Source organism: Vipera ursinii (genome assembly GCF_947247035.1).
Source record: "Vipera ursinii genome assembly, chromosome: 1".
In the NCBI taxonomy this organism is placed as follows: Eukaryota; Metazoa; Chordata; class Lepidosauria; order Squamata; family Viperidae; genus Vipera; species Vipera ursinii.
The window spans coordinates 110,725,400-110,748,170 of record NC_139512.1 but is presented as its reverse complement, the minus strand read 5'-3'; the positions used below and the strand labels follow the sequence as shown (position 1 = coordinate 110,748,170).

Genomic DNA, 22,771 nt, shown 5'->3' with positions numbered 1-22,771 from the left:
CTCCTCAGCAACGCCAGAGGCATTTAACATGTGTACATCAATAACAACCCACAAAACAGAATGCAGTGAAAACCTTTATGGGGTGGGAAGCAATAGAGCAAAATATTGTGGCTTGTGCACCAGAAAGATGTAGTTTCCCTGCAGAAGAAAATTACCAATGTGTTAAGGAAGTAGAAATGTTTTTGTAAAAAAGAAGGTAAATATGATGAGACAAAACCCTCCATTGGGGTTCTGCAGCTTGATACTTTCCCTATGGGTTGGCCTACCTTTCCAGCCAAACTGACGCAGGTCATCTTAGATATGGGTAATGGGAGCCATATTTCATGAAGACATCAGGATGGGAACACAGCAGCTGGGAAATTAAAGCAAATAATTAGCTCTAAATCACAATTCACGTAGCTTTCATTAGAAAGCACTATCATAAGTTTTTCACTGCCATGAATACACAGCATGGTCTCTGAAGGGAGCTGCAGATGATCTGAAGTTTTGTTTTCAATAGTTATTTTTGCTGGGAAGAACAGGATAAACCCAAAATGGATGCTTGGATCAAGGCAGAACAGGCAGTTCCAAAGAGTTTGGCTGTCTGCAGGCAACGGTCAGAACAGACGCTGGCAGGTTTCCTGATAAAAGGCACGCTCAAGTAAAATTATTTCCAGATGCCATAAAATGGCATTGAGAAAAGCTACAACCTGCAAGCAAAACGTATCCAGCCAACAACATGGGAGGTGAAAAAACCAAATTTACAAAGGGGCTGAGATTTAAGGGCGTGCTGGTTTTCAGAAAACATCAGAATTTTAAAATAACCTATTGGCTAATCAAGTGCAGCCATTGCTATCAGTGGAACAAATAGAGCAGGGGTGTCAAACTCAATTTCATTGAGGGCCGCATCAGCATTGCGGTTGCCCTCAGGGGGCCAGGTGGGTATGGCCAGGGTGGGCGTGGCCTACTGGGTGGGCGTGGCTAGAGTGCGTATGGCCTATTGGGTGGGCATGGCCAGTTCTACATCGTTCGCATCAAGGGTGCCTATGGGGGCCTGGGCAGGAGTGGGACAGATCTGAGGGTCTCTGGCAGAAGGAGGGTCTCTGGGCCAGGGCCAAGGCAGTGGGGGCCGTTCCCTCACTGTTTCCAGGATGGCTTCACGGGCCACATGAAACCACTTTGTGGGCCGGATCCGGCCCCCGGGCCTTGTGTTTGACATGTCTGAAATAGAGCCTAGCAAAATGATGAATCTTGAATCTGGCTGGCCATAGAAAGTACTGGTTTGGCACACCATCCCTTTGCTGAAAGTAAAGAAAAGCCAAAATACTGTTTTTTTTAAAAAAACAGAATCTTTAATCTTCTCTATCAAGTCAACAGAATCTGCATTTGTCCCCCCCCCCAAACCACAGCAGTCCATTTGCTCCCCCCCTTCAGGTTGCTGGAATTTGGCTGCAAAAATGGTCAGTTTTCAATAGGACATTTTTTTCTCTTCGTTTACAAAAATAAAGGTAGGACCTGCTGTCCTTCAAACATCAACCCAGAGGCTCCAAGTGATTCTTCTAAAGCTAAGACCATATTTGAGGATTGTTTCTTTTTAAAATAATATAAACGAAAGAGGTTTGTCTCACCACTGATTTTTTTCTACCCTTAACCCCCTCCCCCATGGGCCAATATGTTTCTGACATGTCCTTTCTGATTAAATTGCCACATGACCAATTGGCCACCTGCAGTTTTCTGTCCTCTGATCCATCAAAAGTTGCCCATCCCTGCCAGGCATTTTCTAAATTAGTCCAAATTCAGGACAAGGTGTTTGCCTACACTTACACTGCCATTCATTCACTGGATACCAGCATCAAAAGCGCTCAATGGTGCCTTGGACTGTATAGATACTACCTCAGTTGACAAGAGAGAATGGCCAGGAAGTAAAGAAATAATAAAGACAGATTAGGGAAGGTAGTAAAAGGTCATCCAGAAGAGAGAAGGTAGATTACTTATCTGTTGGGATCTACCCAATGCCTAGAGACTACAGTAACTGAAACCGTTGTGTGGTTTTATATGTACAGTATGTTAAGCAACCATGTCCTATTTGTGATTTGCTCTTAGAATGAGCAACAGGGCTGAGAGCAGTGACAGATGATGACCCTAAAATTAGCAGAACTCAGCAGCCTAGAATAAGAATTTATGTTGTCTTTCTGTAAAACACAGGAAAGAAAAAAAGTTCTTATTTATCTAGGAAACATTGCTTGTTTTCACAAATCTGCCTGCATAAGAAAAGTTGCCAGTTATTCATAAACCCCATTCTAGCAATTTAATTAGTGTCTAGAATCCGTTTCCAATTGAGCACAAATTATTTAGACCCAGAGGCTGTGTAACACGTATCTTCTCCAGTAGCAGAAGGTATGTACAGTATTTTCTGGACAATAGCTTTAAAGCTTTCAAAAACTATTTAAAAATATTCAATATTCAATTAATTGTATTAAATTTGCTTGGTGTGAAACAGAAAGACTGCTAGTCTTCCCTCAGGCACAGAAGCTGGGTGAGTGACCATGGGCCAGTCATTGGAGTTGTTGATGTAGATAATATGAAGGAATATTATGTATACCTTGAGTTGTACAAGTAAAGGTGGAATATAAATCTCATAAATAAAATTTTAAAATATTTCTTGGTACAGGTCATTTGTGTAGAATTACACAAAGAAAAATTAAACGTGTTAAAAAAGAGGCAGTTTGGTGTAGTGCTTAAGGAAGCACATTAGAAACCAGGAGACTGTGAGCTCTAATCCTGCCTTGGGCATGAAGCCATCTGGATGACCCTGAGCCAGTCATTCTCTCTCAGCCCCAGAAAGGAGGCAATGGCAAGTCACTTCTGGAAAAACTTTGCCAAGAAAACTGCAGGGTCTTTTCCAGGTAGTTGCTAAGAGTCACTGCTGACTCAAATGCACAAATTAAAAAATTAATAATAATTTAAAGGGTGAATTTTCTGGATCAGTTCTGAGTTGCAGCAAAAAATGCTATTCATTACAAATATCCTTCATACTTGAGAGGTGATTCCAAGATTCTAGGTGGTACATATAAGCGGTGGGCACCAAAATGCAAATTGCTGAGTGTATATGTGTGCAACTGGAACGTAAAAGCTAGGACATTGCTATAAAATATATTTAGAGGTAACAAATATTACTAATTTCAGTATATCTTCCTGCTTATGTAATATATTCAAGCATTTTCATTGTTATATCTAAACTTTAGAAGCATAAAACTGGAAAGCAATGAAAAGCAATGTACTCCAAGTTAAAATTTAGTTCTAAAAGCAAGGCATTTATATTAAAAATTAAAACCTCACACCCCATTCTCATTTGTTTAGATATTTTATGTTGAAGCCAAAATAAAAGCCTAGTATTAGTTATATGGAACTACAAGTTGCAAAGTTAAAAATTGACTTCTTTTCAAAATGTATGACTCAATCAAAGATACAGTTGTTTTTTTATTCTCAGGGTATTAAAACTATGTTTTTTTCACTCTGTAGAATTAAAAAGATGAACAAGTATTGGGCTCTGTTTTATTGTAGGCAAAGGGGCTTCTGCATATCCTGGTGTATATTGGACATTAATATGAAAAAGGCTGTTTTCAGCTGTCCAATTAATATTCAAAATAGTGATTTTGGTAAAGCTTGTGCTGATGATATAAATATTAATATCGTAGTAAAAATTAAATGGGACTCCAGTCCTTAGGAAAGTACATTAATCTAATTTAATAACAAATTTTGTTACATAATTTTACAAAAATTTATACCAATAGCATATTTAGCATCCATAAAATATAAACAGTGAAATGAAAAGGAGCACATTGGGTGTCTTAAAGCTCCCAATTTTGTAACTTCTGGGTAAAAATGTTTCCCAGTTCTTTAAAAAAAAAACCAAGCACAACTTTCTGTAAAATCACATAATTAGTGATGTTGCATTAACATATACAAACAAGCTTAGTCCCACCATCCTGTGAATGCCTTAACTTGGAATGAGTTGAACACAATACATATTTGAAACACCATGCTTGATGAAAAACTAACAAATGGAGCAAATGAGTAAAAGAAGTTTGCTTCCTTTTTAAGGCTTTGTTATCATCTGCCTAAGTCAATATGCTAGCTAGGCTGTTTAAAAAGACCAAAGGCACTTTTTCTGTGTGTGACAAACTGTGTCTACAAAACAGTATATGAATATAAAGCTAAAATATTTAGGAGGTTTGCAGAATACACTTTACAATATAAATATAAAACAGATCAGCATGAGTCTATTATAACAATTCTTGGCAATATCTGCAGATTTTCATGTACATTTACATTACATTAGCAGCAACTGCAAAATACTTAGATACAATACAGAAAGCAGCCTGGGTTTCATTTCTAATTAGAATGCCCTCTGAGTTACATATATAAATGTAAAACATAATCCACTTAAAAATGTAAGTTGCCATGTTGCATCCCATGATCCTCCCCTTTCATGTTCCCACCAAACTGGGATGAACCAGCTACTGCTTCTCCTCTCCCCCCCCCCACTCCCCAATCACTTTTCCATAATTGGTTATTCTGCTTCCCTCATTCTTAGTGCAATAACCAAGAAGATCCTATAGGAAAGTTCACATGTTGCAATAGCCTATAAGGTGGTTAGGTTTGGTTTACTGCGACGTGTGAACCATTATGATTTGTTAAATAATAGTTTATAGCTTAGTGTTCTGTAAAATCAGCGGTTTATTAAAAAAAACCCTATGATTTAATGTGAACAGTGAAATATTTGTGTTGTATTCCACAACACAAAAAGTAGATATATAATAGGTCCTGAGGTGGGGGAATAACTTGGAAAAGCTGTTAGCTGACTTTTCCTCTAGTTGAGCTCAAGAGGCTCAAAAATAAAGGAGGAATCACAAGCTTGTAACTTGGCAAGCCTAATTTTGCTCCATTTTATTCCAGGCCCAATAGTTCTTATTCATTATTTAATAAAATCGATCGTTTTCCCCCTAATTGCAAATAGTTCAATGACATTATTTACAAAATATTTTCAACAAATATTATAACTTTACAAATTAAATTTGACACCACATTCTGCTTTCCATCCAATACCCCACCCACCCACTCACATCCACACATAAAGTTGGCTAAGGAAACTTCCAGGGAACTTAGCTCCATATCTAAAGGTGCTTTAAATACTTTTCAGATGAAGACTTTTGCTATGTTGTATGCTAAAACCAGCATTTCCTTTCAAAAAGGCTTGGTTGTCCTAATATGTCAATTGCTAAGAGCAGGCTTGCTCTCAGGTCCAGATCAATAGCTACTTTCAGTGAATTATGGATTCTAAAATCTAATGTTCACGAAGATGGATCTAATTGGACCCAAACAAACATCAGCTACAGGGATCAGGTATCCAATCTTTCTATATAGTAAAACCCAGTCTGGCTGGAAAAGATATGCTACTTAAGATTTCACCAACATTGACAATCATTTTTGAAGAGATAAAACATTCAAAACAATCTCCCTAGGGTAATGACATGCCCCACATAGCCATTAATCAAGGCAAGCTAATAATAAGAAAGTTAACCTTTGACACTGCACTATGGCTTCACCTGAACAAGTTACTTGCTCCTTAAAGCCAATCAGTTACATTTACATATATATTCATATGTATTGTATTTAGAATGTAAAGATAGGATTCATACTCATAGGGCTAAGTCATAATGTGATTTGGTTCATAAACCTAGCAACTGTAGTTTATTCAATCCAGCTAAGCAAACTATGGCTTAAAAAAATGAGATCCAGAACGGGTCAGTTTGCTAGCCATCCCCAGTTTGAAATCATTTGTAACTCTTTGGCAACATGGCCAATGATCCCAGATTAGGAGGGCTCTTGAAAGCCAAAATTACAATCAATAGTTTGAGTGCTATCATTTCAAAATAGCTTGTAAAAATTATAATCAATACCCTTACTTATTCATGATTTGGTAAACTGTATCTTTTTTCCAACAGAAGAGAGCTGAACTGTGAAGTCCTTTGTGCTCTCTGAGCATGCAGACATTTCATTACCTGACTAGATAATATTATTAGTGCTAGTGAGTGTGGGGTTTGCTCTCTGTTTATATTCAGTAGCTTGCCCTGCCAATGTTGGTGGGAATGTGGTTTTCTCCTTGGTAATGAATCGTCTGCAAGCAAACAACCAAGCTCCAAGTGTAGTGTTTTATGTGATTCACTGAGACCTATGTCAAAAACAAAATGGAAAATATCATAGCCCAGAGTACTACTGATATCAGATATTTTAGCTAAAATTCTAGATTAGAGAAACAACTTGAAGTAATGAAAATGCGACAATTATTTCTTGGCAAGATAATTCTGTCTTTACTCAATTCTACAACAACAATTCCAGTTGTGCAGATTTTGGTAATTTATTTGAATTTGGTGGGATGTTTCCCAATTAACATGTTAATCAAGAAAGCAGAATATTTAATTTTCCTGATTAACACAGATTTACAATAGCAAGCAAAATAAAAATATTCAGTATTGTAGCCATAAATATTATAGTACTTCGTTCACATCATTAGCACTGGTTATTTTTTCACTGCTTAAAGCATCCAATTCACCTCTGAATATAGAACAAATTTTCAGCAAGGAGGTTAATATTATCAATGCTTATTTGTTTTTTAAAAGATAAACTATTCATTCAAATTTTAATGTGCAGTGCATTTTAGACAACAGAAACCTGGCAATGGTAAATCAAAGCATATAATGTTAAGAATTAAATGGTATCTTTTTATAAATGCTAGGCAAAAGGTTAAAGCAATTATAAAACAATTAAATTAGTGGATGCAAATCTCTTGACAATTATGTATGTGCACATACGCGCGTGCGCACACACACACATGTGCAAGCTTTATTTGTAACTCAGCTAGAAATGGAATCCTAGAATTAGAAGAATCTGGCTTTATTACCTAACACCCAATTTGAATTACTAGATATTTTTTAAAAAAATAGTATGTTATGATTTTTTACCTGAGCACTCTAGATGTATTATTTTATCTCCCATATTAAAGTGGAAAGAAAAGTAAATTGGCATGACTGCAAAATGCAAGTCAAAGATCAGAAGTGATTCTCCTGCACCCAAAGATCCTAATTGCAGCTCCTCAGAATTAAACTACCATATCCAAACTATTAGGAATAGACTGATGGGAATGTATTCAGAAATAACAGAGATCAACCTCCACCCTGTTAATAAGCTTGGAAAAAGTGGCCAGGGGTTGGAGGAGTCTCACCCCACACTTGGCCAGAAATACTTGCTAGTAACCCAGCTGTAAATGTAAAAACACCAACCAATTTCATCTTTGTCAGTGATTCTATAACTGTCAAAAGCTGGCTGCACCTGCTGTTATGCAGCTGTGAAAACATATTGTAATTTTGGCTTTTCCCTCTTTTTCCAATCATATTTCATTATTTGCTCACACCACAGTCTCCTAAACCTACAAGCTTTTAAACATTCTGTGTGAGGCAATCAAACCAAAGCACAAGCACAGTCAGTAATGCAAGACGTGTTGCGCATTTTCTTCCTGACCCGTGATGAAAAGCACCTTTCTTTCTGGGTTTTTGTTCCAAATAAATGATCTTTTACTAAATTATGCTGATCCTGACTCCTGTGTTCTCTCTAATATTATATAAAGAAGTTTAGAGATGGTAAAATTTTGATTCTTACCCAATGGAAAATATGGTGGCAGTGCATGTTATGTTTTAAAATGAGAAAAGGGGTTTTTTTTCCTGTACAGCCAGGGGCCTCGGTAGATACCTAATCAAGAAATATCAAAATGCATCAATTTGGAAATTGTACTTTATTTTGCTATTCAGGGAACTCTTTATAAACTGTTTTTAATTGGTGAAATGTGTTTCAATTTTTATAAAAAGATTTTTTTTGGAATTTTCACTGGATTTGAAAGAAGAGGCTTTGAGGGATTACATTTTTCTAAACTATTTTAATCTTTCAGAAAATTGATTCACTATTTTTACCCACTTTCCATTTCTATTTCTATCATGAACACCACCTCCTTTCCTCCCTTCTCTCACCACGAAATCTTCTGAGCTGTATTGGGGGCCTTTAGAGAAAGATAAAACGTGACGCAGTGCCTTGAATTCGACAGACCTGTAATGGAAGTGTGATGTGTCTAATAGGACTGAATGGTTAATTTAATTTGGGGAGAAGTAGTTCATGATGAATAATGTAATAAATCTAACACGTATTCCAGAAATCCACTTTTTTTATGCACTGACTCTTTTGGAAAGTGAATGATGGAATAAAACAAGAGAAAGCGTTACAAGAGGAAGCCCATTTTTGTGATTAAGTACCTAGGATCAAGTATTAATCCATACACACAGACACACAGACACATACACATAGACACAGAGGAATTTCCCTTGTGTGTATTTCAAATAACATCACCATTCATTCATACATACTTCTTCTTGCCTTTTATATTACTTAAAATAACTTGGCACATTTTCCTTTATTGAACCAAAAGATGATTTCAAAATGTTCCAAGCATATTATTTTCTGCTTCTCACCTCCTTTGGAGGTCAATTTAAATGTTGTGACTTCAATGCAAAGGCAAATTATGGCACAAAAGAATGGATTATTAAATTAAAAAAATCAACATAAATATCACTTTGCTGTACAATTTTCACAGCCCAGGCCCATTCATTTTTATTCACATTTTTATAAGTTCCCACCCCATTTTAGATCATAAAATATATATTTAAAATCTTTGTTCATATTTAAAAACATATTTACAGAAAAAGACAAGTCCCTTCTGTTAAAATCATGAAGAGTCTGTGCAAGGAGATGGAGGAGGGGGATAGAGGTGGAAGTAGCTCCGCTCAGTAGCTGGAGATGGTGGGCAGCTTTCCTCTGCTGACATGTACTGGCTGCGAGGAGTAGGAGGAGGGGGATACGGATCTGAGTCTGAATTTAAGTCGATGTAGTATTTGTTGGCTTTCCACCGACTTGTGGTGTAGTCACTGTCACATACATCTGTGCTGCAGGGGGTAGTTGGTGGAGCAATCCCTCTGATAAGATAGGGTCTAAAATACAAAATACACATTAATAGCATTGTAGAAAAATTCTGCAGGCTGGGAAAGGACAGAAGTTGGAGACTTTCCACTTCTTTTTATCTGCTGAAAATTAACCATCAATAGACACACAGACATAGACAACATCTACATAAGGTGCAAAGGATCATCAGCAAGCCAAAAAGGAAACAAAAAAAATCCCCCAAACACCTCCCCAACAGCAATCAATACCCAGATGAGCATAGATTAATAGCAAGCTTTACATCAGACCAACAATCAAGAAGTAAATAACATGCCCCAATCAATGAACTGCCAAAGAAGCTAACAGTAAACAACCCACCCAAAGAACCTCCAAGACCATTCCCACCCACGCTGGCAGGGCAAGCCACTAGAACAGAGATCCCCAACCTTTTGGACACCAGGGACCAATTCTGTGGAGAAAGATTTTTCCATGGACCAGAGTGTGTGTAATTTTGTGTGCAGCCTGCTTCCCATGGATGGGGCTTTGCTTGTTTGTGTGGAATGGTTGCTGGCATGCCGTGGACCGGTGCTGGTCCACGGACCAGGGTTTGGGGACCCCTGCACTAGAATATAAACTGAGGGTAAACCCCACTTCTTATTAGCACTGATGTTACCTAGCTTGGGTAATGAAACAACCAAGCAGAGAGAGCACCAAGGACCCCCCATACTGGAGTCCTTGGTGCTCATGTTTTTCTGAGCAGTCTAAAAATGCATGTCAAAGTTAAGTCCAATCCTGAAACCTTATTTCCCAGTTCGAAGATTCCACCAATCCATCACTGTACAAAGCTGACAACTGGAGCAATTTTATTAGAAAAAGAAAGATTTTATTTTTATATCCAAAGCTGCTACATAAGCAAAGCAAGAAGCAGATATTTAAAAACTAAGAGTTAAAGAATCTGCCAAATGATTTTGAAAGCCATTACCTGTAAGACCTTGTTGTTGATGGAATGTTTGAAGAATAAAACATTTCTGTGTTATAAAGGGAGCGATCTGTAGCTGGTGAAGGTGGTGGATTCAAAATCTGTGTGAACGTAAAATGAAATAGTTTAATAATGTCCAATGGGAGCTACTTCCATCAATGAAATCATTTTAGATGCCTGAGGACAAGTTGGCCTTCTGTGCTTTCTTCGGGTAATAATCTAAAGGCCACACTATGAGAATCTGTTTCAAATCTAGATGTTTTTCTAAAACAACAGGACCATTCTATTAATGTGCAGAGAGAGAGAGAGAGAGAGAGAGAGAGAGAGAGAGAGGGAGGGAGGGAGGGAGGGAGGGAGGGAGGGAGGGAGGGAGGGAGAGAGAGAGAGAGAGAGAGAGAGAGAGAGAGAGAGAGATGTTCTGCTAATTATTACATTAAGGAATCAGCAAACATTTTGTAGTAATTTATTTCCATGAAATACTTGGGACTCCAGGGTAAGGGATAGCAGTTCTCCACAATGTTACCATAGTCTGTTCCAGGAGTCCCATCAGAGGTGCACTTGTTTAAATATAAATGTTCAAGTTGGATACATATGAGAAACAGAGAACTGTTCTCCAGCTCCCAACAGCTATTGGCATGTCATGGCTGACTGAGAGTAAACTAGGCGTCTTTGAGCCCAATCTTTCTTTAAGATTGATTGCAGCCCCTCCCTCAACAATTATCTAGCTAAATGTGCTGTGCAAGCAGAGCTAATAGGAACTGAAATTGTAATTGCAATATGATTTATACAATTTTCAACACTTACCTGTGGATAAAATGTGGCTTTTGTACTAGAAGAACTACTAGAGGAAGCTCCAGTGACGTGGTTTCTGTCATAAAGAGGGGCACCACTGCTTCCACCCATTAGGCTCATGGAGCTAATCATGGATTTTCCACAAGATATGCCTATATGGAAAGAAGAAAATAAGAATGACCTGGAGTCCAATCATATACTCACTGAAATTTACCAAAGTAAATTACTGCGGTAAAAGACATCTAGGTGGACTGCAGAATATTTCTTAGTTTTATCACACGTCTTCAAAAAATACAAAATTCCCTTTAAATTCTCAAATGTAGGAATTCCTTCCTACACAAACTTGAACATTTTCTTAAATATTAGAATTTAAAAGATCTCTGCACAAGCAATACATATCCTATAACGTGTACAGTTCTGCATCGTATCTACAAACAATCCTATTCAAAGCACACTACTAGAGGATCTTCAGAGGATATGGCTGAAATAATAATGAAAGATCTCAAATTCTGAGTGCTGGCATTCCAAAGTAAGCAAGAATCCACTTCCAAATATTGCCCTTCGTTCTATTTTGGAAGATTCTAAAATAGTAGTTTGGTCGGAGATTCCACAGCAAGAGCAATATAATGAAGATCATCATATAACCACAGCCAGTTGTTATTTAGCATGTGGCAAAGTAAAAAAAAAAATCTAAAACATTACAGCAATACACAGATGCACAGTTACTATTACCTGTAAAGGTCCCATGCTGAGAACTTCCTGGAGCAATGAAATTTAAGGGGACATGAGGGGTCCCACTGACATATTCATGTGGAAAAGGTCCATTAGGGCCAGCATAACGTTGGCAAACCACACGCTGGCAAACAAAATACATGCCTCCCATGACGAAAAGAGTAAGAATAATTCCAATCACAGGCCCAATAGCATTACTGTGGGGTCCAGAATCATCAGAGGATTTAATTTTTTCTATAAAGAAATAAAAGAAATTAGAACTCTTATCTCCTCCTTTTTAACAGCCCTACAAATGTTAGTATAAAAATAGCAGAGGGCCTTTTGGGCAAAGGCTTCCAGTTACTAACAACATAACCCAGACATGGCTGGTGGTATTTACATTTTAAGTAATTTTTTTACTTATGTGAGATACCAGTAGGCTGAAGTTCAATTGTCATCTTTGATGTTGTAGGTTCTGGGTGAAAAGGTTCTCCTCTACAGAAGGTAATACTATAGGAACAATTCCAAGTCTCCACATTATCCCCAAAGTTTATATCTATCTATGGTCCACTCACTGGAGAAGAGCCTAATGCTGGGAAAGATTGAGGGCAAGAGAAGAAGGGGACGACAGAGAATGAGGTGGCTGGATGGAGTCACTGAAGCAGTAGGCGTGAGCCTAGATGGACTCCAGAAGATGGTAGAGGACAGGAAGGCCTGGAGGAACATTGTCCATGGGGTCACAATGGGTCGGACATGACTTCACAACTAACAACAACAACAAATGGTCATTATTGCAAATCGTGTGCAGATTGGTACTTCTAATCCTAGATGGCTTTGGGTCATCCGCTGTATGGGCAACGGATCTGCAATCACTGTGGGTACTTATTTTTTCTGTGCAAGTGGTTAGAGCAACTAAGTTTTAACAATGTGTGCAGTGCCAAAAGGGTAACATTTGTTGAAGAGGATAAGCAAATAATGAGAGTGGGAAGGAGAGGAGCCTATTAGAAATAATGTTTGTATTAAAGTTTGTAGAAACAAATACTAAAAGTTTACTTTCGTCTCCTTCTGCATTAAAGCACTTTTCTCCTGTCACCTCATATCAGCTGTCTAGTATAGTAAACCAGATGTTGCCTTCTCTTTTATCATCTTTTTACAATTCACTGTAAATGAATCTTTCAGTAAACTTACTAGCAAGGCACATGTGGCTGAAATACTGTACAAAGGAAGAAAGATGTGGAATACTCAACTGTATCACCTTTCTAGTTAGTGAGTGACACCTTCCCCTCTCACAATATCTGCTTTAGCAGCCTTTGTCAATTGGCAGAGTCCACAAGTGTCACCTTTGACTATAACCCAACTATAACACACTGATAAGGGTCTACTCAAACCTGGAATCAATCCTACATCACTTAGGAGCCCCCAAGCTTTAATGAATTCAAAGAAGCATTCAGACAGAACTAATATTTCATGCATGTTCTCTTAATAATTTCAATAGTCCTTTTCAGTGTTCAAAAGGCTGTTCAATGTTTACTTCCTGTTACTCCCATGAAAATTCCATAGGGCATATAGGGGATTTGATGGTGACTGGGTCATGATAACTTGTGGTTTTTCCATATTAAGTTGGCCCAAGGAATACATACTCCAAATTATTTTAGGTCTTCTTTTTTGACCATGGGATAATGAGACTTGTAATCCAAGGCACCTGCAAGGCACCAAATTGGGGAAGGCAAGTTTGCAATCTGTAGCATTTTATTACAAGGACCCCTGTGCATAAAATGATCTCTATTGCAACGTAGTTATCAATGACAATCACTCTAATGGAAAATAGCCAGTTCAATTCCTTTTACAACTTTCTGGAGGCTATCAGAGGGCTGCTATCTCTAAGTATTTTTTTTCCCTCAACCCCAATATATGCAGGGGTCCTAGGGCTGAAAATACAGAATTATTATCAAACTATCTACAGTCATAAAATGGCATTTATGGTTAGCATAAATGTTGCAGGGATAAAAGCCAATCTGAAAAGCCACCAAAGGTCTAGGCGGACAAGAGGGAATTGCATCTGCTTTGTCCTTTTGATAATAGATTTATTTTACACAGCTATTTTTTTCACAGGATGTGGATTTGGCTACATCTGAAGAAAGAAAAATGACAGCTTTCTGAAAACTGCAAAGCACCACTGAAGATTACGACATTTCAAGGACAGAAGTATTAAGCCTCAGCAACAGCAAATAACTATATTTGCTTTTCTAGACTTAGAAAATAAACAGTGATCCTTGGATCCGAACTTGCCTTTACGAAATCTGATAGGTTCCAGTTGTGTTGGGCTGAAAATCTTGAGAATTCACTAATTTTTGGCTACGTTGGCTGGGAATTCTAGAAATGTTAGCCTTACACAAATTGTGTAAAGATAATTAACAATACCAACTTACCGGTAAAAAGTGTCTTATCACACAAAAGTTCATCAGAACCATCAATGCAGTCCGGAAAGGAGTCACACTGCTGTTTTTTGAGAATACACTGGCCATTGGCACACTGAAAGTGATTCTGGAGACAAATAGCTGTGAGGAGGTGGGTGGGACAGAAGACAATCACAATTTTTAATACTGTCAAGATACTGTCAAACTTAAAACTAAATAATAAACACATCATTTTCTTCAAGACAGCATTTGTTTTATAAGCCTCCAAGAGCCACAAATAAACATTATACTTGATCCTCTTAAAAATCAAGCATCTGGCAGAAAACATAAATGCAAACCACTCACAGTCTTCTGTTAAGCAATGAAGATATGGGAGGATGAATTATCATAGTGTCAGTATAGAGTTTACTTTAATCCCTTAAAACAAGGATGAGCAACCAGTCTGTGGTTTGAGGGCACAATTTAAAAAATATAGGGGGGAAATAGAAAGAACAGAAGGCTACGAGGAATGTGACAACCATGGCCTGACATCATGTGAGAGTGCATAAGAAGAATGTTTTATTCTACTTTTGGAATGGGTGTTTTATTTACCAAGAGTATAAAAATAAAACTCAATAATGAATTATTGCTACACTGATTAATTAATTCATTACATTTGCTATTATTTAAATGCTTTTTCTGAGAGGTTCTGGATGGCTAATAATAACTTCACTGAATAAGAAATCTCCTCAGCAGTAGCAACAAAAAAGCCCATTTGATTTATTAACCATTCACCATAAAACAAATGATCAAAATTATACACTGAAGAAAATGTACAAATCAAATTGCTCTCCTGAAAATCAGGAGGGAAGGAGAAGATCTCCATAGGGAAGGCATGCCAAAGTCTGGAAGAGTGGATAGAAAATGCTGGCTTCTGAGGTCTCATCCAGTAGCATCCCTATATAGGACAGGATCTGGAGGACCAGCCCTTATTTTGATCTTAATGGACAGCACATGAATGTGGGAAAAGACAGGCGCTCAGATAATGTAGGGCCTTAAAAATGACAACCAGAATCTTGGAATTGCATCCAGATGCCAACCAGCAACCAATACAAGTCCTAAAGCAGTTAAACCACCCAAGAATATTGGGATGTACCCATCACTGCTTAGGACTCTGCATTTTGTATCATTTATAGCTTCCAAATGCAGCACCATGTAAAGTGACTGTAAGGAGGGCCCCACAATAAAGACCCCAATTGGAGCACCAGACAGAATTAAACAAAAACCCTCTTAGTCACAGCTGCCAGTCCCCAGGTTGCAAACCATCTCTGAAGAGGGGAGTGCAACTCCATTCACAGTGAGCATCGTATGACCTTGAAAAGCTAATTTGTCTTGGAGGGGGATCATTTTAAGACTGTCCCTTCCCATACAGGCCCTCACAGCCTCCAAGCATTGGATCAGAGCTTCTACCACCTCTCCTGTTTGACCAGGTTGAGAGCTATAGGTGTGAATGTATAAGCATAGTTCCATTTGCTTTCCCTCATTGCTGAATCAAACAATGTTTATGTGTCCAGCATAAGATAAAGTATACAGTTCTTACTTTCACAATAAGATTCATCAGATTTATCTTGGCAATCAACTTCTCCGTTACATCTCAAATGTGCGTCGATGCACTGCCCCTTCTCACATTGAAACTGGGTTGCTGAGCAGATGGGGCAATTTTCTTCATCACTCTGATCGTCACATTCTGAAAAGCCATCACAACGCCATGCCATGGGAATGCAATCAATCTCACCAGTTGCACATGTGAACTGATCCGGGGAACAGGTTGGTGGCTCTGAAAGGGATTTTTTAAGAACAGCATGAAATTCTTCAAAATATTAAATAATTTACAACAATGAATGCCCTCTTTTATTTTTTTAAGGCCCTTGTACTAGATCCTGTAACTTATGACATTTATTTCAATCAGCCTGAACAATCACTCTGCCCGTGGCAACTCTACCACCTTTACAAATAAGACATGAAATATGCAGAATTCCGTAAATGGATTGAAAATCTGCAATCTATTATTTGGGGGCTATGTTTGGAAATGTCAGTCTCAAAGAGACATCAAATTTCATCCTGCAATTTAGTCAGGAAAATAGTTCCAAAAGGAGCAAATTTAATGCCCAAAAATTAAGTGTCACATGTATCATACACCAAGTCTAAATTACAAATAAATAATTAACATGTAATTAGATAACTGCAATAAATGAAATGATAACTAAGAAGAGCTGTATTTACATAATTAAAAAGTAAACTAGGTTTTCCTTCAACTCCTGTATAGAAATCTGCCTTTCATGAAGAAGCTTACCATTCAAAGTTAAAATGCATGTGACAGCTACTTTTAAAAACTGTTTGAAAAAAATCAGTTGATAATAATAATCAAATGTTATTCCATAGAACAAAATTCTTATAGAACAAATTACAATTAACTGAAATTAATTGTAATTTCAGTTACAATTTATCTAGTCAATTGATATCTAATATGAATAACAAGATCTTATTTATATCCAAATTTCCTTAAAATAATCATCACTGAACAAAATTTTGCGCCTTTTTTCTAAGGATTTATCAGCTAATAAGAAAGAAAAATTATTTTCAATACAACATCTAGAAGGATTTAATTTCACCGCTTTCAAGGAGGGGTGATATTAATTCAGAGCACTTTGAATGCTACAATGGCTAACTCAGTGAAACATGTGATGCTGATTTAAGCTTCATTCTCCACAGAGACAGATTTGATCTTGAAAGAGTTTACTCTATTTCCCTTCTACATGTCTTGAAAAAAAGGTCTTTTCCAAAGGCTGGTATCACAATGGTGAGAATTTCTGCTCTTGTTTGATCTCTTATAAGGCCCTCTTAGATCCTTTGATTTTTTTTTAAAGCTTGAATTGAAAATCCACAATAGGTAAACCAGATCTGAGACAATATGTTTTTTCCAATGAGGAATTAAACTTGTACACAAGGATTAATTGGTTTATTGAATGCACTGAGTCACATAGATCATTATTCTTTAAAAAAACCCAACTCACAATGAATTCCCCCTCACAATTTTTTTATAGTTACATCTTTATAGGTACAATTTGCCACCATAAATACTTTGGCCCTGAATAGAATAACTGCAGAGAAAATATATAAGTATATCTGTGATAGTTGACAAATCTGAGATACTGAAAATTTCAAACTATGATGCTAGGAGAAAAGACAAGGATAAAGATAAAATTACTGTATTAGGAATGGTATATAAATGTGAGATTCAACATACAACAGGAAGAGTGCATTTGTCATGAGGAATCTCTCACAAATGGAGATATAAAACTCCAATACCACAGAGCATATTATGGTTGCAAGATTAGAATCTTTATAAGAGATCTCTGGAGAGCTCATAGTACAGCAAATGTGTCATTTAAAAGAAAGATGTATTTTCAAAATGAATCTCAGAAGAAAAGCTTTAAACTGCAAAGATGGGAGAAAAAGGCTTTCCTGATGAGAGATGTTTGTTTTCACAGAAAATATAGCTATCAATATTTTGAAAAATGTTTTTCTTCCATAAAAGCAAAAGAAGGATATATTGGAATAAAATGGACAAATTTGGACAGCATACATACACTGAAATAGGGGAAACTCTTAGCTAAAAACAGCAGGATAGTTCTTAATGCTGAGTTGCAAGACACCTGTTCTATGTAATGCCATTTGTATGTAATTATAACAGCACAATTATGCTATTTCCTACTGCCTTTCATTTATCCACCCCAAAGTAACGATTTTCAGGCTTCTTGTAAAATACATAGAAGCCACACTTTTGGAATATTAAATATAAATTCAGAAACTAAGCTGCAAGCAGTGAGCTTATGGCCTAATGTTATATGGAATTAGCTTTGTAAGGAAATTAAGGCCATCATCATATGGATGCTATCCGTTCGTAAAGTCAGTCTTCTTGTTTTTGAGAATCTATCTACAAGTTTAGAAGACAGAACTAGTTAATTAAAACACAGTGTGGGCTGCGTTAATAGAAAATGTTTCCATGCAATTTATACATTAAATACAACTCATAAAAACAGGTGTGTGTGTTTGTGCACACCACCCGTCTTGTCTAAAGGCCTCTGGGTGGCGGAAATACAAACTAGATCTCATTATGTGCAGTAAAGGAGTTCCTGTGTGAATCCTTTTGTGCATATTATGCATGTTTTAAATGATAAGATAGGGCACTGCATAGTTTTATAAAGTCTTTTCTGTGGTTTTGTTATCCACAATTTTGAATGAAACTGAGGAATAACAAAGATACCCTTGTATAGATTATTTTATTTAAATCCTCAAAGGTAAGTGACAAAGGAAAGAGAACAGGTAAAAGAAACACTCAGGGTAGATGTCATTTACAAATAGGGCTGCTCTCAGTACTATTTAGTACTCCAATCACAGTATTTCCTGGAATGTTTGACTAGTTACATCAGTTTGAAGAAGTTCAAAGGCAATATTGCATAGAGAATCTCTCAGTATGAACTCTGTTTCCAAACATCTACATGATGTATTGATGAGATCACTCAAGGATTCATGGTTTGGATTTGATCATTAGATTAATAAAATCCATCTCTTGTTTACAACTCATGAGTGATTATGAGCAGGTCCTCAATATGGAGTAAAAATCTGGGATTCAGTCCAGACAAAATAGAGGTTCTGCTACTTAGCAGACAATCTAATATGAGGTTGGATGCTGTTTGTTCTGGATGGAATAGTTTTAGATTATACTTGTTTTAAGGGGAAACAAATAAAAATGCCCCTTGCTGTTATCTTTTTCCACCAACTTCTATTCTATTTCACTGAAATGAAGAGCCTAAGAAATAATTTTGAATTAGACATCACTACGATGACATAATCTTACAGCATTTCCTCATGATAATAAATAAAGAATCACAACATAGGTTTTGGTGGGAACAGCCAGCATAGTCATGAAAACAGCAAAATGCACTGCATTCCTGTGCTTTAGTTAGTGTACATTAAACTCACTATGATTTTTATAACACTCCCTGTCCACTATAGTACAGACATTATATAGGTCTTGTTAATATACTATCACAGTTACAGAAAGCTTACTATGTATGTAAAGATGGCAGTCAAATTTATCTGCTGAATTTAAGTTGTTCTCATAATCTCATTTGGGTGCAAATACGGCCTGTCAATGACAAGGGATTGAGTGCATGAACCGGTCAAACAATGTGAAGTCTTCCCACAAAACGGGGCCCTGCAGATCTCTCTGAGTTTAACTCAAATAATTCTCACATTGTCTGCTACATCTAGGGAGCAGTAGCTGAGGAAAACTGTTCTAGAGCCGTGAAATACAAATATATCTGCCTTGCGAAGCTTAAATGCTTGCTGATCTTTCCTGAAAGGGAAGCTTTTGCTTAAGATTACTTACCTCCACATGTTAAGAGGTCCTGCAGAAGTACCAAATGAACAGGGCACGAACACCTTGGAGTTCCATCTCCTTTTGCTATACAGAGGTGTGAACATTTCCCATTATCTCGAGAACACGGGTGGGTTGCTTCATGTAGAGAAAAAGGAGGATAGCAGTTGTTTATAGAATAGGGGGAAAATTCCTAAATCTATTACTACTTAAGTAATAGTTTGAAGATTCCAAGTTTCTCTGCAGACATTTCATTACTGCACCAAATTGCTATAGCACATTTAAACTCTTAGAGGAGGGCAGGTGGGGGAGGAGATATAAAGGCAGCAATAGGGCATGGTATCGGCTGAGACATTCACTTAAAATTAGCTTCACATGCTCCCCTCTCTAAACTATCTGTTTCCACTCAAACTGGTAATTAGTAATAACTTTTAAGAACTATTTGTTTCCTCTGTTCACCTTTTTCCTTTTGCATTGTGGCATTTAGACATGGGGAATAGGAAGGAACATTGTTTTCTGCCTGAATATAATAAATATATTCTATATACTTTACAAATGGTAATAAGTAAATGCTGCCAATATGCATGAAAGTGTAGCCCTTTGAGACCTATTTTAATTTACTTAATTGATATATATAAGCTGCCTGTCTTCTTTGGTGAAGAATGAGTTTTATCAACAAGAGAAAAGATGAATTCCTTTTCTACGTTCTCCGAAGACTGTATGATTTTTCTTCTAAATAGCTATGCATAAAATGCAAGCTGCACAGGATACGAGCTGAACTAGCATCCCTTCTAGAACTGGGCTCAGTATTACCTGAGATCAAAAGACAGGTGCATTCTTGGCTGCCAGCAAGCATGGGAGATTTTAAGAGGAAAAACATAACAATTTTTTGCCTACTTGTTCATTCAGATGAAAAACTTAGGAAAACATCAGAGTTTAATGTATAAACTCATGGTGGCATTAGAACAATCATTGAGTTCTAATGAACAAGGAAAGGTAAACATTTTTCAACACGTGTCCCCTTTGAAAGATTTTTTTTTGGTGCTCAACAAAATGTGCACGCTGCTTCCTGCTTGATCATTAAAAGACAAAGGGTTAACTTTCTTATTGTAGTTTCTGATACCTAGGATTTTGCTGTTGTTAACATAATGATTGTGGGCAATAGAAAAAAGAAATAATGAATGAGAAAGTGTCATCATGTAACAGCCAATTTCTTTTAGAAAGAGTAGCCCACACATGTAGGGAAATTTTATATCATGACAGGCAACTACCAAAAGCAAACAAAAATTAAGTCTCTCCAACAAAATCAGAAGATATCTCACCCAAGGCTGAAGATGTTTGTTAGTGGAGTTTTCTAGTATTTTGGGCTTACAAAGCAGTGATGGAAAATGCTTAGGAAGGCTGTGGGGAGCAAGATTTTTTTTTATCCCTTTGAAACATTTAATAAGATGATCTCCAGATAAAGGTTCTGCTGAGCGAGAACAAAAAAGCCTTAGCCTATCTTGAAAAACCACTCCTTCTATGAATGATACCTTCATTCATGCAAAGAGCAGTTTTTTTTTGCAAAATGTATTTATTTCTGTGGATGAAGCATGAATTCGGAGATAATACAGTCCACTCTGGATACATTTGGACCATCTCCAAAATTAGAGAACTTTGCTCCAATGAACTGTTGGCTAAAGTTGGCTTGTTTGTGGCTTCAGAACCACATCAAAGGGATTTAATTTTAGTTTAACTTTAATTTAAAAAGTTGTTGAACATTCCACTAGATTGCAGTCAAAAGAAAATACATGGGATAAAATAATCTCTATTTAAGATGAATTTCATTCAACATTGATTTATGTTTTAAGAGGCCTGCCTCTTAAAAAAGTATAAGTAGATATTTATTGGCAAAGACCATTTAAAATTCTTCATGTGTTTACTGCTGTGTAACTAGATCTAGTTAGATTTCTATACTCTTAGCTCCTGCCTTTAATTTTTATTGCCCACTACTTCTCACTCTTTTCCTGATTTTGCATAATGTTGCCTATCCAGGAACAGCATATTGAGTATGTATGTATGCATGTATGCATGCATGCATGTATGTTTGGACTATTTAGTCCTGTTGCCCTGGTCGCTGACATTTTGACAGTAAAGGTTTTTCAGGAAGCAACCAATCTCCTAAGTCAATTTACTTCCTTTTTAAAAAGAGGTTGCTATAATAGAATATTCTGTTAGTTGTGGATGGGACACCTGAGAGAATCTGTAATAAGTATTGGGCACAATCACCTTGAAACTGGAGATGAAAATCAGAAATTGTAATATTATCTCACATGGTCTGGACATGTTCTACTGCTGCCACTTTGGGGACTGAAATCTACAGGATCGTCAGTGCAATTTTTTGTGCACAGAGTACAACTGAAAAATGTATTTATTTATTTACTGGATTTATTTATTTATTTATTTATTTATTTATTTTAATCTCATTTATATCCCGCCCTTCTCCGAAGACTCAGGGCGGCTTACAATCTAAAGCACAATGTGCTTAGCAGTAGCCTTCATTCTATGTATATGCCTGCTTATTAGGGCTTTCGTCCCCCCCAAGCGGCATTATTACAAAGTCAGCTTATTGCCCCCAACAATCTGGGTCCTCATTTTACCTACCCCGGAAGGATGGAAGGCTGAGTCAACCTTGAGCCTGGTGGGACTCGAACCTGCACTAATTGCAGGCAGCTGGTGTTACTTAAGGAGGCATTAGCCTACTGCTCCACCAAGGCTCTTATATGTTGGTGACTCACATAGGCTCAGGGTTGCTTATAAAAATCTATTATAAAACAATGGCAAATACAACATTTAAAATGCTTATGGCAGTGACTAATCTACAGTTAAAACATCCATAGCAATAATAATTAAAATATATAATGTGAGATTTAAAATGTCTAGACTGAAAGTAAACAACCACAATAGCAGTGATAATATTACTGTAAATACAATCACAGCAATTCTGTGTACAAATACCAAAAAGGTTAACTATCAACAAAGGCTTTCTGGAACATCTAACGGTTAACAATCTTCCAGAAGGACTTCATAGTGGGGATCATTTTCATTATACAATACTGCAAGGACAAATTTACAGCCGACCTGTATGAAGTATTGCTAATATATATGATTTGTCAAGTGGGATTAGGGTGGATTCCGGTGCAAGGATGAAGACTGTTGAGCAATCTGTTCAAATCCTTTGGAAATTCCAATTATGAGATTTGTATACAAGCCTTTCTTAGACTTGTTTCTTTTCTGTCTTTTTGATGAAGAATGTCAGATCTATGTAGTTTTGCTAATTTGGTGTTATATGTAACTTTTAATCTACTGCATTAAGATAAAAAAAAATAGGTAGACAGCCTAATAAACAAAAATAAGTAAATAGTAAACGAGGAGAGGAAGTGGTGA

The 22,771-nt window shown here is 36.9% G+C and overlaps 1 protein-coding gene across 3 annotated transcripts in view; it reads right to left on the bottom strand.

The window, feature by feature from the left end:
- Positions 1-3,706: 3,706 nt before the first annotated feature.
- Positions 3,707-22,771, bottom strand: part of LRP5 (LDL receptor related protein 5) — a 121,438-nt gene continuing 102,373 nt past the window's right edge. For all 3 annotated transcript variants that reach the window (XM_083348957.1, XM_083348958.1, XM_083348959.1), the window contains 7 exons: positions 19,358-19,483; positions 15,503-15,739; positions 13,936-14,064; positions 11,528-11,761; positions 10,808-10,947; positions 10,007-10,104; positions 3,707-9,074 (listed from right to left, as the gene is read on the bottom strand). In XM_083348957.1, the coding sequence (XP_083205083.1) occupies positions 8,813-9,074; positions 10,007-10,104; positions 10,808-10,947; positions 11,528-11,761; positions 13,936-14,064; positions 15,503-15,739; positions 19,358-19,483 (1,226 nt within the window). In that variant the 3' untranslated portion in view covers positions 3,707-8,812. The remainder of the gene's footprint in view (positions 9,075-10,006; positions 10,105-10,807; positions 10,948-11,527; positions 11,762-13,935; positions 14,065-15,502; positions 15,740-19,357; positions 19,484-22,771) is intronic.